General features: G+C 38.3%; 1 protein-coding gene and 1 long non-coding RNA gene across 6 annotated transcripts in view; one reads left to right on the top strand and one right to left on the bottom strand.

Annotated features, from left to right (window-relative positions):
- Positions 1–14839, top strand: part of LOC112825069 (uncharacterized) — a 74742-nt gene extending 59903 nt beyond the window's left edge. For 2 of the 3 annotated variants that reach the window (XR_012380285.1, XR_003208611.2), the window contains one exon: positions 12108–14839. This is a non-coding gene — a long non-coding RNA (uncharacterized lncRNA). The remainder of the gene's footprint in view (positions 1–12107) is intronic. The other variant, XR_012380286.1, reaches the window with a different exon arrangement.
- The window catches only part of ANLN (anillin, actin binding protein), a 50202-nt gene that overhangs the window by 32392 nt on the left and 1907 nt on the right, over positions 1–15903 (bottom strand). For all 3 annotated transcript variants that reach the window (XM_073899070.1, XM_025873143.2, XM_073899071.1), the window contains exons 2-7: positions 11696–11849; positions 8598–8912; positions 4336–4721; positions 2740–2971; positions 637–827; positions 251–358 (exon numbers count right to left, since the gene is read on the bottom strand). In XM_073899070.1, coding sequence (XP_073755171.1) covers positions 251–358; positions 637–827; positions 2740–2971; positions 4336–4721; positions 8598–8912; positions 11696–11849 — 1386 coding nt within the window. The remainder of the gene's footprint in view (positions 1–250; positions 359–636; positions 828–2739; positions 2972–4335; positions 4722–8597; positions 8913–11695; positions 11850–15903) is intronic.

The raw sequence follows: 15903 nt of genomic DNA, 5'->3' as shown, positions 1-15903 counted from the left end.
AAGAAACATGAAATCAATTGAATAATGAGAACACGTTTCAAAATTTTTATTTTAATTAGGTCATCAGTGAATACGTTAAAAAGAAAGTATCACAAGAGAAAAAGCAGAGTCGGTATGAACATTGAAGGGGTTTATGAATAGGAAATGGCAGTTAATAGGAAAAGGATAAAAAACTATTTGACAATGCAGGACCACAAGTTAGACCCCAGCACTACATGTGGTTCACTTTCATTTTTCTTGTTTACACTACCTGTTTGGTTTCTAGTTGTTTGCTTCTTGAGGTTTCGCCTTTTTCTGCACTCCATAAATTGCCCTTGTCAAATCGGCCACGAAGACATGCTAGTTCTTTCTCACGTTCCTAAAACCACCAAAAGAGCTATTTTATACAAAAGCCAATAGTATGTTTAAGAATAATATTCAGATATTACTAAATTTTGCTTGTCTTCAGTCTTAAGATTAAAAAATTCATGATATGCATGGAACACAAGACAATAGTTTTAATTTGAAATAAGTGATACAGGGAACCAAGATGCTATTTATCTCTGTCAAAAAGACTGGTATTGGAATTCACGATTTGATTTCTAGGTTCTATGCCAAGATCATGTAATGAATAATGTTAAAAGCAGTAAGCCAGACCTGCTTGAGCTGTTGTGCTAAATGAGTAGTAGATGAAGATGTGTTTTGCTTGAATAATCTTTCTTGGATGGCCCTTGTATTTGGAGTGATAACGGGGGTCCTATGGGGTGTGCTCCGAGCGGGACTTTGTTTGCTGTGTTCTTGACAACGTTCTCCAAAGCGTTCCAGGAAAGGCTTAATTCCTGCTCCCCCTACAGAAGCACACATATTTTGGAGGCTATTTAGAATAAGTAGCAATTATAATTTATATTGAAAAAGTTCCAAAATCCAGCATGGCTCTAAAATGCTTTGATTCCACTTAAACTACTCATTCGGAAAGTAAACAGTATAAAAACAGCTTTTAAAAAGAAGTTTACCATATTACTCTATTTAGTTCCATGTCTTAAAATTCATTTATTGGATTTAGTTCTTTTAAAGAAAGAAGAGGAGGAATTCTTAAAAGGTAGAGAGGTACAGTGGAAATTAGAAAACCCTTCAATAAGCAGAACCTAAATGACTGGAAATTGACTGTATGTGTATTAACAGTATTCCCTAATCACCAAAGTATTCTAGCCATGATAACCCAACTACTTATATTTCTACAGCCCAATTTATTTTATCTTGTTTTTAGGAAGTCCAATATAAAATCCAAGAATTAAATCCTTTTTCTCTCTCAAAAGAAAAATTACAGATTATTGACTTTATGAAGGGATATATTGGTTCTACAAAGCCTTAAAACAGTATTCATTTGAAATAGTATGAGGTACACTTCAAGTAGAACAAATGGGATGATAGCATTGTACTATTATAGTAAAAGAGGTTTATATCTATCAGAAATCAGCACTTTCCTACAAAAGGCCAGAGAGTAAATATTTTGGGCTTTGCAGGCCATGTGACCACTGTCATAACTACTCAACTCTGCATTGAAGCATGAAAGCAGCCATAGACAATGTGTAAATAAATGGGCATGGCTGTGTTCCAATAAAACTTTATTTGCAAAAACAGGTAAAGGGCACAATTTGACCCATAGGCATAGTTTGAAGACTCCACATGTCACTTCATACCATATTTCAAACTAGAATGCATTAAGAGTACAAAGAAAAATGTAAATTAAATACTTCTGAGGCCCTGATAACATATACTGGGCATAGCCAATAGCCAAGAATAAAAATTAAAAAAAAAAAAAAAAAAGCTTCTTATCTATGCCGTTAAGTCTTTGGAAAATTGAGAGTAACTAGTCCTAGCCCATGTGGGGATTCTGCAATTGTTTCCAGCTCATTTCTCATTTCGGCTCATCTGGAAACTGACTGCTGGCTTCCTGGCCATAACTAATGGATTCCCACTCTCATCTCTCTGTCTACTTCTCTCTTATGAGGAATTACAATATTCAGAGAGATTATATTTTTAAGAAGGTAAAATTTTGAATTAGAAGTCCTTCCAAAAGCAATTCTATTGAAAACAGAATATAGTTCAAAGTGAACTATCTCTCTGTATATTTGAACCATATTTTTTAATCCCATGTTTCTCAACCAACAGCACAATGAGGGTATGCCAGAAGGTGTAAATCCCCACAAAATGAATACAGATTTCCAGGAGCATCAATTTACTCCAGGGAGTAATTTTGAACTTTCACACGTCTATACTCACACACAATATACACATATACAACTATAATTGGGAATGGAATCATTTGTATACACATTCACTTTCCTTTGTTATTAGGGGTGCCTTCATATTGAAGTTTGAAAAGCATTGCTCTGCATACTTGGTTACAAGAATGTTTCTCCATTATGCCCTTAAAATGTGATTTCCAGTTGTGTATGCTCCATCTCCATCAAAAAGTATAGAAGAAAGTATCTACCATGGTCATTCTAGAAAAAACCCATGTTTAAACTGTTAAAATGTAAACAAGTTACGTACCCTGACCAGTAAATGGGCAAGTCCCCACTAATGAATATTCATTCAATAAATTAAAGCTAAATTTGAAGAAGTCTCATCTTACACATTCAGGTACTTGCCATGGCAAACCAACACTGTACAATTCACAACTGGATATTTAAAGTGCTGAGAACAGACACCCTGAAAATAGTCAGCACTAACTAGATTTTTTAAAAGATACATAACCTGATGTTGCAGATTTGTCTTTAGATTGAGACTGCCGACAAATTTCTCTACTTAATTCTTCTTTGGGACGAACTGTCTGGGACACAGTTGACTTCTCAATTGGTTTCGATACCTCTGTTTTCAGGGGACTTACAGGAGGAGTTTTCTGAAGTAGCTCAGGATTTTGTCCCTCACAATTTTTAGCATCAGTAGTGGATATAGTAGAAGATTTCACTGGGGAAGAAGCAGCTTTCTGAAACATGATAACACTTAGGGTAAATAACAATACTCACGATATCTAACGGTAGTCTTCTAACAAAACGAGTTTAATTCTATTTGTTTAGTAGCCTTTATGTAAATGTATGAAAAAAAATTTCTTTTTCTCTAATTGATCAAACCAATTTGAAAGGTTTGATAAAAAGTCAACTTAGAAAATGTTTTTATTTAGGGGCGCCTGATGGCTCAGTTAAGTGTCTGCCTTCAGCTCAGGTCATGCTCTCAGGGCCCTTGGATCGAGCCCCGCATCGGGCTCCCTGCTCAGCAGGGAGTCTGCTTCTCCCTCAGCCACTGCTTCTATTCCTCCCCCATTTGTGCTCTCTCTCTCTCTCTCTCTCTCTTCCTCAAATAAATAAATAAAATCTTAAAAAAGAAAATGCTATTATTCAAATTATGTAGTTTAGCGTGTATAATACACTGAGGAGTAATTTCATATAAGGGGTAGGGTCACTCCCTATTTTAAATAACAATTCCTTTCAGATTATCTCACTAGCACCTTTATAAATTTTAACTGTATGAGACCACATTGCATATTTTTTGTATTTTAATTAAGTCAATATTAATTTAACAAAATCATATCATGTACCTGATGGCTAATTATAACGTATTATTTAATGCTATGTGCCAAGCACTTTGCTAAAGGTTTCATGCACATTATCTCATTTAATCCTCCCAATAACCCCTCTTTCCCATTTTACAGACGGGAAAATAAGGTTTTGAAAGATTAAGTAAGTTGTCCAAAGCTACATTTTTAATTATGTGGCAGAGCTAGGATTGAATGCAGGTCTATCTAATTCCAAAACGTGGCACCACATTTAAAAACAATGCTCAGAAACATAATACCTTCTTTTTTTTTTTAAGATTGGTTTTGAAAGTTGATGACATAATTCATGTGCAAGGTAAAACTTTCAAACATTTCAAAAGGATATATGGTAAAATTATCATAACCACCCTTAAAAATCCTGTTCAGCAATTTGCCTTTTGAAGGCAACTTTAGCTACTAGTTTATTACATGTCTTTTCAGAGAAATTCCACATCTTATATTTATACACATACATAAAGCATTCTACAGGGAAAGTGATGTTCAGTGCTCTCCCTGATGCCATCATTCCATTATTATACACCTTGGAATTGTATGAAATTAGTATAATTTACTTGTCAACTACTAATTTATCTTAGGATAGGCTACCAAATTTCTGATTTTTACTTTCTATGACACCAATTTCTAAAAAATAGATATAAACACACCACGTATAGGTTATAAAATACTACACATACATATACATTATTACTCATAAGGAAAAAAAAAAGATTTCCAAAGACCAACACTGCATTGCTTACCACAGAGCTGGAGATTGCAGCATTATTCAAAGATACACCCACAGCACTCGAGGATGGAGCTTTATTCAGAGAGGCCTCGCCATCCCTTTGGGAACAGCATGTAGCTTCCCGCTTAACACTGCTGCTATTGATCCTAGCAGATGCTCCACTTGCAGAGGAAAACTTGGATAAACAAGTGGTACCAGGCTGTTCTTGTGCACTGTTTTGCTTTGCAGATGAGTAATTTACATCATCTTCCCACGAGCAGATAGTTGCAGCAAGGTTGGCCAGACGGCCCCTTCTACCAACTGGAGTTGCCGAGGCATCTGAGAGGGCTGGTTTGGGAGGGGAGGTAGCCCTTTCCTCTGACGGCCCTGGTGAGATGCGTGAGCTTTCGGGTATATCATCTGGAAATGTTTTCAGAAAAAGAGTTAAAACCTGTGTTCAAGAGTTATGCATATGTGTCATACCAAGATGGCTCCAATCAGAACTTTTAAAAGAAGTTGGTTGGTTTAAAAACTGATAAAAAAGCCCTCGAATGCATGAAACTACCAAGCTGCTTAAATTTGACAATATCTTTTCAAAACAGATGATACTTGATCCAAATTAGAAAAAAAAAATGCACAAACTTCTTACACCTATTTTTTCCAATTTTTAATGGATGATGAATGCTTAGGTCATGATTTTAGAATTAATTTAGAATTCATGATGTTACAACACTGCACAATTTAAGATTACATATTCCACAGGCATGTTTTGTTTTAAAATGCAGGAGACCAGTGCTGTACAACAGAACTTCCTGCACTGATGGACATGTGCTATAGCCATGCTATCCAGGACAGCAACCACTAGCCACATGTGACTCGTGAGCACTTGAACTGTGGCTAGGGCAACTAAGAAACGTCATTTCAATTCCTTTCAATTAATTTAAATCTTAAAAGCTATATATGGCTAGTGTCTACAGTATTGGATAGCACAGGGTTAGACAAAAATGTTTTCCCATAGTTACTTCGTGTGGAGATAGATCTCGAATAGTAATACTTAACTTACGAAGGCCTGCACATAGGGGGAAGTCAAAATTCACAGCACCTTCTACTCCACAAATTCGGTCAATGGAAGAGGTATCCCTCCTACTGTCCAAGCCTTATACTTCTGCCTGAATTCTCAATTCTACCCCTCCAAAACCTCTTTTTTCTTTGCACATAAATATGCTCATCTGCCTCTAGCTCTGTCTCATCTTAGAGCTAAAACAAACACCCTCTCATCAACATACACCCCTTTTTAGCTACCATCCCTCTTGCCCTGTACAACGTTCTCTCACCACTCGACCCACCTGAACCCGCCTCTGCCTACACCGCTGCCCGGAGGTCGCTTTTGCTGCTGTCACTAAAGGCCAGTACACACTCAGCAGGCCTTGTGTTTCCACCCGTGACATCATCCTCTACCTGTTCCGCCCTTGGGCCATATCCTCCAGGGGGTCCTACCCAGCAACCACCTCCATTCAGCTATCCCCCAGGCACCCCAAATAACAGATGGGATGCTGAAACTGCCCTAAACATGTTCCTCCTCATCATGGCCTCCTTCTCCTACTCCTCCTCCACCACCCAGACACCTAACCCGGAGATTCTCCCTCCTAAATCTTACAGACCCCGCCTCTCCTCTTCACTCCCACTGGCCTTCATCATTCCGCACCCGGATTATAACATTAACCTTCTAACTGGTCTTCCTGCTCCTCCTCGAGTCTCTGCCCTGTTCAATCCCTTCTCAATTCTGATTCTCAAATCTGTTGTCTCTACAACATTTGTCTACTTAAGCTCTCCCAGTACCTCCCCATCACCTCCTGGTTAAATTCCACGTGCTCTGGACCCTGCTGCTTTCTCCAGACTTACCTCTTGCTTTTCCACCAGAAAATACCTACTCTTTGTGTCCGCAATATGTTTACGGCACCTCTGTGCTTTTTATGCATTCTGTTACTACCTCCTCCACTGTCTGAAGCCAGCAGTCCCTCAATGTTCAGGCTGACTGCTTCTGCTTCCTCTAGAAAAGCTACCCTGCCTACCGCCATCCCTGTCATTTTGCATACCTCTGTCGTGTTCCTAAGAATAAGCCCTGTCCTCTAAGCAAGTAACGGTTTTACTATCATGTTTTAGGAATGGGCTTAACAGACCTCTAGCTAACTATTCTCTGTCAGAAAAGAAGCTTCAGTTAAGTTACATTTTAGTATAATCCCTCATTTAACTGGTTTATACCCACAGTCCTGGAGAGCATCCACTAAATCATTCATTACAAACACTTTATTTTCAAGTTTCAATGCTTAATATTAGACAGGCTATGATGCCTTAATGGGACTTATTTTCAAGGCTGAGGTAAGCATTTGTTAACATTTGCTTTCAAAATGTTCAAAATCCCTGCGGCAATGCTTTCTGCCCTAGAATGTTTATGGCCTTGACTGTTCTTCTGGCCATGCATTAAATCACAACCCTCTTTCTACTTCCCATAGAGATTTCTTACCAAACAGAAATGAGACATCCTTGTATTTAGGCACATTTACTGATTAGCCTCCTCAGGCATCGTAAAGCAGTACAGTTAGCCCTGCCCACTACTAAAATCACTAGGTATACTACACAACATGGTATAACAGGGTATATCATCTGGAAATGTTTTCAGAAAAAGAGTTAAATAGGGATACTAGGTATAATAGACAACATGGAATATCTGCACCCTGTTCCATACCCGAGAGCATCAGGTAGGTCACAGCAGGCAAGAGTTGAGCCCTAGAATCAAACAACTGAGGTTGGAATTTTAGCTGCTGATTCTGGTCAGGTGTCTTAGCTTCTTAGAACCCAGTTTCCTCTTCTATAACGTGAACAAAAAAGTGGTATGTATGTCCTAAGATTTTTATAAGAACTAAATTCTATACTATATTAGAACAAAAGATATTTAGAATGCCTTAGCACTTTACACAGTATTTGCTCTTGAAACTGAATTTGCTTTACACAGTATTTGAAATTACCATCACTGCCAAAAAGGGTAATCTTAAATGCTCTGCTGTCCAATACTTATCAAAATTTCAGACCAAAGAATTGACATTTACGAAAGACTGCCTAAAATCTATGTAGTCCATCCATTTCTTCAGATCTTAGTCTCAATTCTGGCTATGCATCAGAGTAATATACAGAGATTTAAAAAAAAAAAAAAGATTAAAGCACACCCCAGGGCTCCACCACACTCCTGAGATTCCTAATCAATGGTCCAAATGTTTTTGTTACACAGGAGCCAGGCTGAAAGCCAAAGCTTGAGGAACACTTCCTTGGGTAAGGCCCAGTTGCCACTGAGCTGTCCACCTGTACTATGCTGCTCTATTTGGAACTGTGTTCACTGAACTGAGTTTGGAGCCAGGCCACCTGCCTACCTTGAGTAACCTTACACATTAACTACCTTCTACAAAGTCATCTTTGAGGACCCAGGGAGGAATATTCTCTTGGGTCTTAGTTCCAGCCATGGTTCTGCTTTAACCTTATAAATAGTCATATAACTGATGGTGTTTCTCTTCCTTACCTTGGCTGCTAGCAAGTTCATAACTCTGGCAAGTGAGGTGGACCTTAACAACTGTATTTTACCCTTCCCTTCTTTGTTCTTCCTTCTCTTCACCCTAGAATTTCCTTATTTTTCTTGTTTTGTAATATAGTTGTTTTTGTAAGTCATCTTAAAGCTTTTTTGTAACAAGATAGAAGACAAAATTGATCACAGAACACATAACCCTGCTGCATGACTGCTGATTTGCTCTTAGACTCTCCATCTGAGTATAAGCCCACGATAGGCAAGCATCAGGTCACTTCATTGGTTCCCAGCACCTTGTCATAACATGTGTTGTAGGTGCTAAGTGCTTACGTTTTCTCTCCCCTCTATTAAATGGCATTGCATACCTAAGCCACTCAAATTTATTTAGTTAATCCATAAAATAGAATTTCTTGAATACAGAGCTGAAGATCAGCAATGCTAATAATGCCAAGGGTATAGTTTGTTCTCTATTGCTTTTTTATTTTCACTAAGAGCTATGGTTATGAGACCAAGCTTTTGGGAGCTAGTCTAAGAACCTCAGCAGCATCTACTTCAATGAGAACACAACCAACTGATAAATACACTGCTGATATACAAACTATTTGTAAGTGATGGAGACTGAGGAGACAGATACAACAGAAGCACTGATCTTTCATGTGTTAACTGATACATCAAATTTTCAACCTACCCAGTTGAATCTTATTGAAACAGATTATCCATACCTGTCAGATCATTATTATCCCAATGGCGCCGCTGCTCTGCCAGCTTTTGCATTCGTGTTTTCACGGAGGAGCCCGCAGTGGCTTGCAGTCTTGAGCTGAGCCCTCGCCTCACGCCTGGCACCGGTGCTGGGACAGCCTCCGCATCGCTGGCGGGAGCAGGTGCTTGTGGCTGCGCCTGAGGAGGTGGAGGACTTGAAGGACAGCGTTTGGCTGAAGCTGACTCAACCGGTTTTTCATTTTCCAAGTCAGAAACTTCTACTTCGGTGTTGTCAGAGCAGTGCTTTTTGGATGGTGATGGTTTTGTACCAGATTTCTCTAGATTAAAAAAGACACCGCCCCACCAAAAAAAGTTCAAAATTCCGTAATTTCTCATAGCCTGAAAAACTAGCAGTAGGTACTTAACAAATTATTAAGGGGCGCCTGGGTAGCTCAGTTGGTTAAGCGACTGCCTTCAGCTCAGGTCATGATCCTGGGGTCCTGGGATCGAGCCCCGCATCAGGCTCCCTACTCAGCCAGAAGCCTGCTTCTCCCTCTCCCACTCGCCCTACTTGCGTTCCCCCTCATGCTCTCTCTCTCTCTGTCAATTAAATAAATAAAATCTTTTAAAAAAATTATTAAAACATGATGCTTCTCTATTCGCTTTAAATGATTTTCCTTACAACAAGAAATATGTAAAATTCTACCTTCAGTAACTTAGGAATCTGATATGAGAGATTTCTTTTTAAACAAACATATAATTTATGGTTTAGAACACCCAAATGAAAAGATATTCAAATAATATTCTCAAGATATAGGCCTAATACTTTACTAGTCTTAAGACACTAGGAAATAAAAAGTGCATACACATAGAACAAATGTTTTGAGTGATTTTGAAGATCACACAGCCCTATCACCGCATTTTTAGATAAGGAAAACCAAGCCCAGAGCGATTACATTACCTGCCTAAAATGACACAGCTAAGGGTAGAAACAGACTTTGTTTTTAAAACAATCTTCCATGAACAATAATAAGCAAGGTTAGAAGAGAACCTGGCTTGAGGTTTAGGAAAGGCAGGGAACCAAAATAGCAGCGGAATTATCTGGTTAACACCAAGCCATGTGCAACCATGTGCACATGTGCAATACCATGTGCAAAGCCATTGGCACAAATGTTTTCATATTTTCAAAACATTTCACTTTTTTTTTGAAGATTTTATTTATTTATTTGAGAGTGAAAGTGATCACAGAGGCAGAGGGAGAAGCAGACTTGCTGATGAGTGGAGAGCCCAACACGGGGCTAGATCTCAGGACCCTGGGATCATGAACCGAGCCAAAGGCAGATGCTTAACTGACTGAGCCACCCAGGTGCCCCAACAGTTCACATTTCAAACTGCCATGGACACCTATAAGATAAATTAAAAAGTCCTAAAATAAAAAGGAGCTACCCAAACATAAGGTATATTATTTCTACCCAAGAATGAATTTTTTTTTTTTTAAGATTTTATTTCTTTATTTGACGGAGAGACAGAGACACAGCGAGAGAGGGAACACAAGCAGGGGGAGTGGGAGGGAGAAGCAGGCTTCCCACGGAGCAGGGAGCCCAATGAGGGCTTGATCCCAGGACCCTGGGATCGTGACCTGAGCCGAAGGCAGACACTTAACGACTGAGCCACCCAGGCGCCCCCCAAGAATGAATTTTAATATATCTCCTGGGAAATTAACATTTTAGGATATAGGAATGTAAATTACATGAGGCCAGTTTCCCTGGTGGTCTGACCCAGTGTTCTCACTCTGGAAGGACCCGAAGTTCTGTTAAGTGGGAGCCGTGATTGCCCTCATAGACATCAATCTAATCAAACAGACATTATGAAACTTTCTCATCTTCTGTAACTCACTTATAGATCTCTTTTCTATTAACTCATCTAATAATTTTTTGAAAGTGTTCCTATTTTAACATGCATCACCATCTGGAAATACAGAATTCTTTAAGTTTCTAGTTCTCATATAAAACAGTAAATATTTCCACTTCAGAATCAAAACATAGCTGCAACCACTAGTTTTAAAGTACACAGTAATCAACATTTCATTGTATAAACCTGTGTCACACAACAAAAACAGAAAAAGATTCTGAACTGGATCTAGGCCTCTATTTTCCTGACCAAATACCATATGTATGTAATATATATACCACATATGCAATATATATACCATGTGTGTCTGATATATATTCCACATGTGTATAACATATATACCATGTATATGTAATATATATACCATATATATATGTGATATATATGGTATTCCCTCTCTTCAAAATGTATAAATATATGAAAATAAATTCTCATTCTATAGTTAGCTTACAAAATAATCGTGAGCCCGCTCCATGCCCTCACCACTTTTGTAATACTGATTTTGCCTTCTGTGATGCTTTCTTTCTATATGCATTTTTAAATCTACACTAAGGAAAATGATTATCTCCAGACTCTTCTACACTCCAGGAAAAGATTAAGGTGGCTAACTTACTGATACAGGCTAGGGATGCCAGGATTTAGGAAGTAAGTTAAGTTTCTAGGTGAGTTTAGGTTTGTTTGTGTATATTTATTTATTTTTGTCTAATTCACCAGTTCTCAGATGAACCGCCTATACCTTGAGCCTAGCTCTAGAGAGCTGGTTCAACAGAGGATGAAAAAGCTCATTAAATTTCAAGCATCTGCAAGCAGGTCTGCCTTTCATTACCCTGCTCATGCCAGAGACCAACTGAAAACTTGGTGGTCAGCTGTTCCGGCACTGTTGGGGTAGATAAACTCCACACCACCACCGTGCACTGTTCCTCTGCTCCTTTACTTTTCTCCCTTTGGGGGTTTTAAGGACATCTTTGGGTTGAGGAAAATGAAGTTTGAGCAATTAATTTGAAGGATTTATTGGATATTCTGCTCTGGTCTGGTAGGTCTAGGCCTAATACAATCGGCCTGAACTAGAACAGAAGGCTGATCTTTCCCCCGGAGGCTATTATTACATTTGTCTCCCAAAGACCTGCGTCTTTCTACACACACACAGTAAAATGGGGCTTATCTCCTTTAAAAGATGCAAATTTTATTTTTCCCCCACAAAGTCTTTTACCTTCACTACCAGGTAAGGGTTGTTGGTTACTTGCTTCTGAAAGTGGCTCTCTGGCTCTCTTGGCGTGAGTCACAGACCTTGCAGCTGCCGTGGGCCTCTCGGCCATCTTTCTCTGGAGGTTCTCTCGCCTGGCACGGGTTCGTTCCAGCAGTTTCTACATATGTAGTATAGCGGCATTAAAACACAAGTGTAGTCAAAAGTTCACAAAACCTGAGGTATCTTCTAAAATCACCAGTTGCCATGTAGGATAACAAATACATTTCAAAAGTGAAATCCTACGTAATTTAAGTCAAAATTCACCAAATAAGCACCCCAAAGTCAAAATTACTACAGATGCAATATGAATAAAATGTGTAAAGTTGGTTGTATGAGATTTAAAATGACCAGAAGTTTTTTCTGCTTCCATCCAAAGGTAGAATCTATTTTCACAGCCTTGCTCTGGGCTTGCCTTATGATTTACTTTGACCAACAGAATGAGGCAGAAGTGATACTGTGTGACTTTCAACCCTGGGCCTCAGAAGTCTTAACAGTCTCTTCTCATTCTCTTGGAACACTGCCACCAGGTGTAGAAGCCCAGGTCAAGTGTGCTAGAGACACCTGGCCCAGCTGAGAGCTAGCATCAACCACCAGACTTGTGACCATCCAGTTCCAGATCATTCGTCAGATCCCTGCAGACTCCAGCATGACCCCAGGGGACACCACTGGAAACAAAGCCTTGGGTGAGCCCAACACAGACTGCCAAGCCACTGAATCATGAGAAATAATACGGCCAATGCACCAGCATTGGTGGTTCAGTGGTAGAATTCTCGCCTGCCATGAGAAATAATGTGGTGGCTGTTTTAAGCACTTTGGTGGCAAGAATAATAGTCTCCCAAAGATGTTCATTTCCTAATCCCGTCAACCTGTGAATCCTTACTTTATTGGGCAAAAGGGACTTTGCTGATGTGATTAAGGGTGTTGAGATGGAAAGATTATCTTGGATTATCTGGGTGGGCCCAATGTAATCACAATTGTCCTTATGAGACAAAAAGAGTCAGGAAGGTCAGAGATGTGACAACAGAAGCAGAGCTTGGAGTGGTGAGATTGGTGGCTCTGAAGATGGAGGAAGGGGCCACATGTCAAAAAATGCAGGGGGCCTCCAAAAGCTAGAAGAGGTGAGGAAACAGTCTCCTCTAGAGCCTTCAGAAGGAACACAATCCTGCCAACACCTTGATCTTAACCCAGTAAAATCCACCAGCCTTATGACCTTCAGAAGGTAATAAATATCTGTGATTTTTTAAACCACTAAGAGTGTGGTAATTTGTTATAGCAACAAAACTAATACAGCCACTAAGATTTGGTATAATGGTAAATAGGAAGAGATAACTGACATATTTAGTCCTCTGAAAACATGACATTTCCTAAGATGAGAAAAAAAAAACACTAAAAAAAATCCCATGTTTTATTTAACTCAATATCAATATATACTAAATGATTTTAAGCTGGTATCTTAACCATTCCATAAACTCATGACTACTCTGTTCTTACCCTGAATCAACTAATGCTTCTATTCGAATAAGCATAGTAGAACAAACACAAGACCCTGTAAAACAATTCTTTTTCCTTCAAAAGTACACAACTAAAGGAGGCATGCAAATTATTGGTTGGAGTTTCTATGCCCTGTACACACAGATACAGTGTTAATGAAGACTAAGGAATTGCACTCCCATTTGACCTTTTTAATTTCCTTAATTAAAATAGAATAATTATTCTTTAAAATTCCTCTGAGATGCAAAAGAAACATGAACTAAATTTGGAAGGTACAACTCTCCACTTAGGAATGATTTCCTCACTATAAGAAGTGAGGCTAAATCTAAATGCCATGTCACTGAAAGAGTTAATTTATGAACCAAATGCCTCCCAAGACACAAGGCCTTCAATCTTTAAAGTCTTCAAACTCAAAAGTGATAAATTCATATATATATAATTTCCCCATGATAAAATATATCACTGCCCAGATACAAAACTAGACTAATTTTATTCATTCATGGACATGCCCACATTCCATTCTGGTCAGTTAGAATACTTGTGAGTCAGTATATCTTCAGTTACTATGAGCAAGAGGTCGGTTACAAAAGAATGTGGCTTTGCCATTCAAACATACACAAGTACTCTATTGTCTATATTAGATTCAAAGATTTCAAAATTAAAAAAAAATTGTAACAGATAAGCAAAAGTTCCCTAGTCTATAAAATAAGAATTAAAGATTAATTTAAAAGAAATTATATATCTAAGGAACATAAACTCAACAGTTCAATAAATCTAAGTCTATAAAAATGCATCAGGAATTCAAGGGTTCTTTATAAGGTACATTCTTTCAAATATCACACCTCCTTCTTTAAATAATAGAGGCATAAAAAAAAAAACTACAATAACATAATCGGGAAATAAGACATTCCACATGGATGAATCTAAAATAAATGAAGCTTTAGTCCTTAAGTAAGTTCTGCCACATACACACCTGAAATCATTTCTGATAGAAATCCTTCTAGGAGGTATTACTGATTTCCCTACCTTCTTAAACAGTGTACACTCAATATAAATTATTATTTTCAACATGCTCTAGCAGCATTCTTTCCCAGGTCAATACAGAGAGTTTCATTTAATTCTCAAAAATAAGAGAAACTCCATTCAAAACAATAACAGCATGTTTATTGCACAAGAGAAGATGTTTTACAGACTATTTTAATTGTGGCTTTTTTAAGGATCCTACACAGAAAGCTCTGACTTGGGCACACCTAGCTCTGGGGTCCCTTATGACATTCTCAGTCTCAGACTCTCTCTCTCTCAAATAAATAAATAAAATCTTTTAAAAAGATTGAAAAAAAGAAATGGCAAGGCAGGATTCAAAAATCAGGCTCCAGAGTTTGGGCTCTTAATCAGTTTGCTATAAACTTTTAAATGGCTCAGTCCCTTAAGCATCAGACTCTTGATAGTTCAAGGTCATGAGTTCAAGCCCTGCATTGGGCTTCACACCAAACTGTTTTTTGACTAAATCCAATTGTTCTTTTTAAGAACTTTTTGTCAGGGAGAACTAACTTCATATTAACATAACTTTTTAAATGTTATCAGCTGATCATAATAATAAACATCTGCCTTAATTTGCTTGTTTGTCCATGAATCAAGATGGCTTTCTTATTTCTGGTTGGTCCAAGAAGAATATAGAAAGACACTGCCCTGTGGACCTTGTCTAGATCCTTATTCAAACAAATTGCAAAACATGAGACACTTAAGGAAATGTGAACATTGACAGAATATTTGATGATATTAAGGAATTGCTCTTAAATTTTTAGGTGTGATAACAGCACTATGATTTTTTTCAAGTACTTAATGTTTAATGATAAATACTGAAATTATATGATCTCTACAATTTGCTTCCAAATAATTCAGTGGGAGGGATTGGAGGGGAATACAGTGAAACAATATGGCCATGTATTGTTGCTGGGTAATGAATCCATGAGGAGTTATTATACGTGAGAATTTGAAATTTTCTACAATAAAGGAAAGAACATGGCAAAAATGTTCTAACAGTTACTATTGTATATAATTGTTTGTAAAATAATTTGCACCGAATGGCTCTTTTCTTTATTATTTCAGCAGAATGTTATTGGGTGTGCTTGATGTTAGGGAAACATCTCTCTGAATAGGAAAGAACAGGCCTGCATTCATAAAGCTGACAATCTGGCAGGAAATATATTCAACAGGTAAATGCAAGTGAGAGGAGCACTGTGCAAGGTGATCCGCCCTCTGAGGAAGGGAAATCAGAGTGAGAGCTGGAGGTTAAATCAGTTTGCCAAGCAGAGGGGGCAGGGAGAGAAGAGTGTGCCAGAAAGCACCAGGGACAGCAGGAGGAGAAGCAATACACAACAGCCTCGTTTGAGGAAGACAGTGTAGGATGGTTGTAGCTTTCTCAACCGGAGTTACCAAGAGAATTAGCCCTAATGCCCTGACATTAATGTAACGAATTAACATCTCTGCTATGCTTGTAGGATGGCAGGGTTATGAATCACCTTTGGGAAAATTAACAAAATAGTCTCTCAAATCATTTTCTGTGGTTCTGATAAGGAACTCTGGTTGAGAAAATCACTTTAACTTATTTTCAGTCCTTTAAGACAAAGAACTGTACCAGTCCACTTCCCTGTGCAAAAATGTTATGAATGCTATAATTA

Source organism: Callorhinus ursinus, unplaced genomic scaffold, assembly GCF_003265705.2.
Source record: "Callorhinus ursinus isolate GAN/ISIS: 27379988/994484 unplaced genomic scaffold, GSC_fseal_2.0 scaffold12, whole genome shotgun sequence".
Taxonomy (NCBI): Eukaryota; Metazoa; Chordata; class Mammalia; order Carnivora; family Otariidae; genus Callorhinus; species Callorhinus ursinus.
Note: the sequence above shows the minus strand (reverse complement) of the source record. Positions and strands in the feature narration are given on the sequence as shown.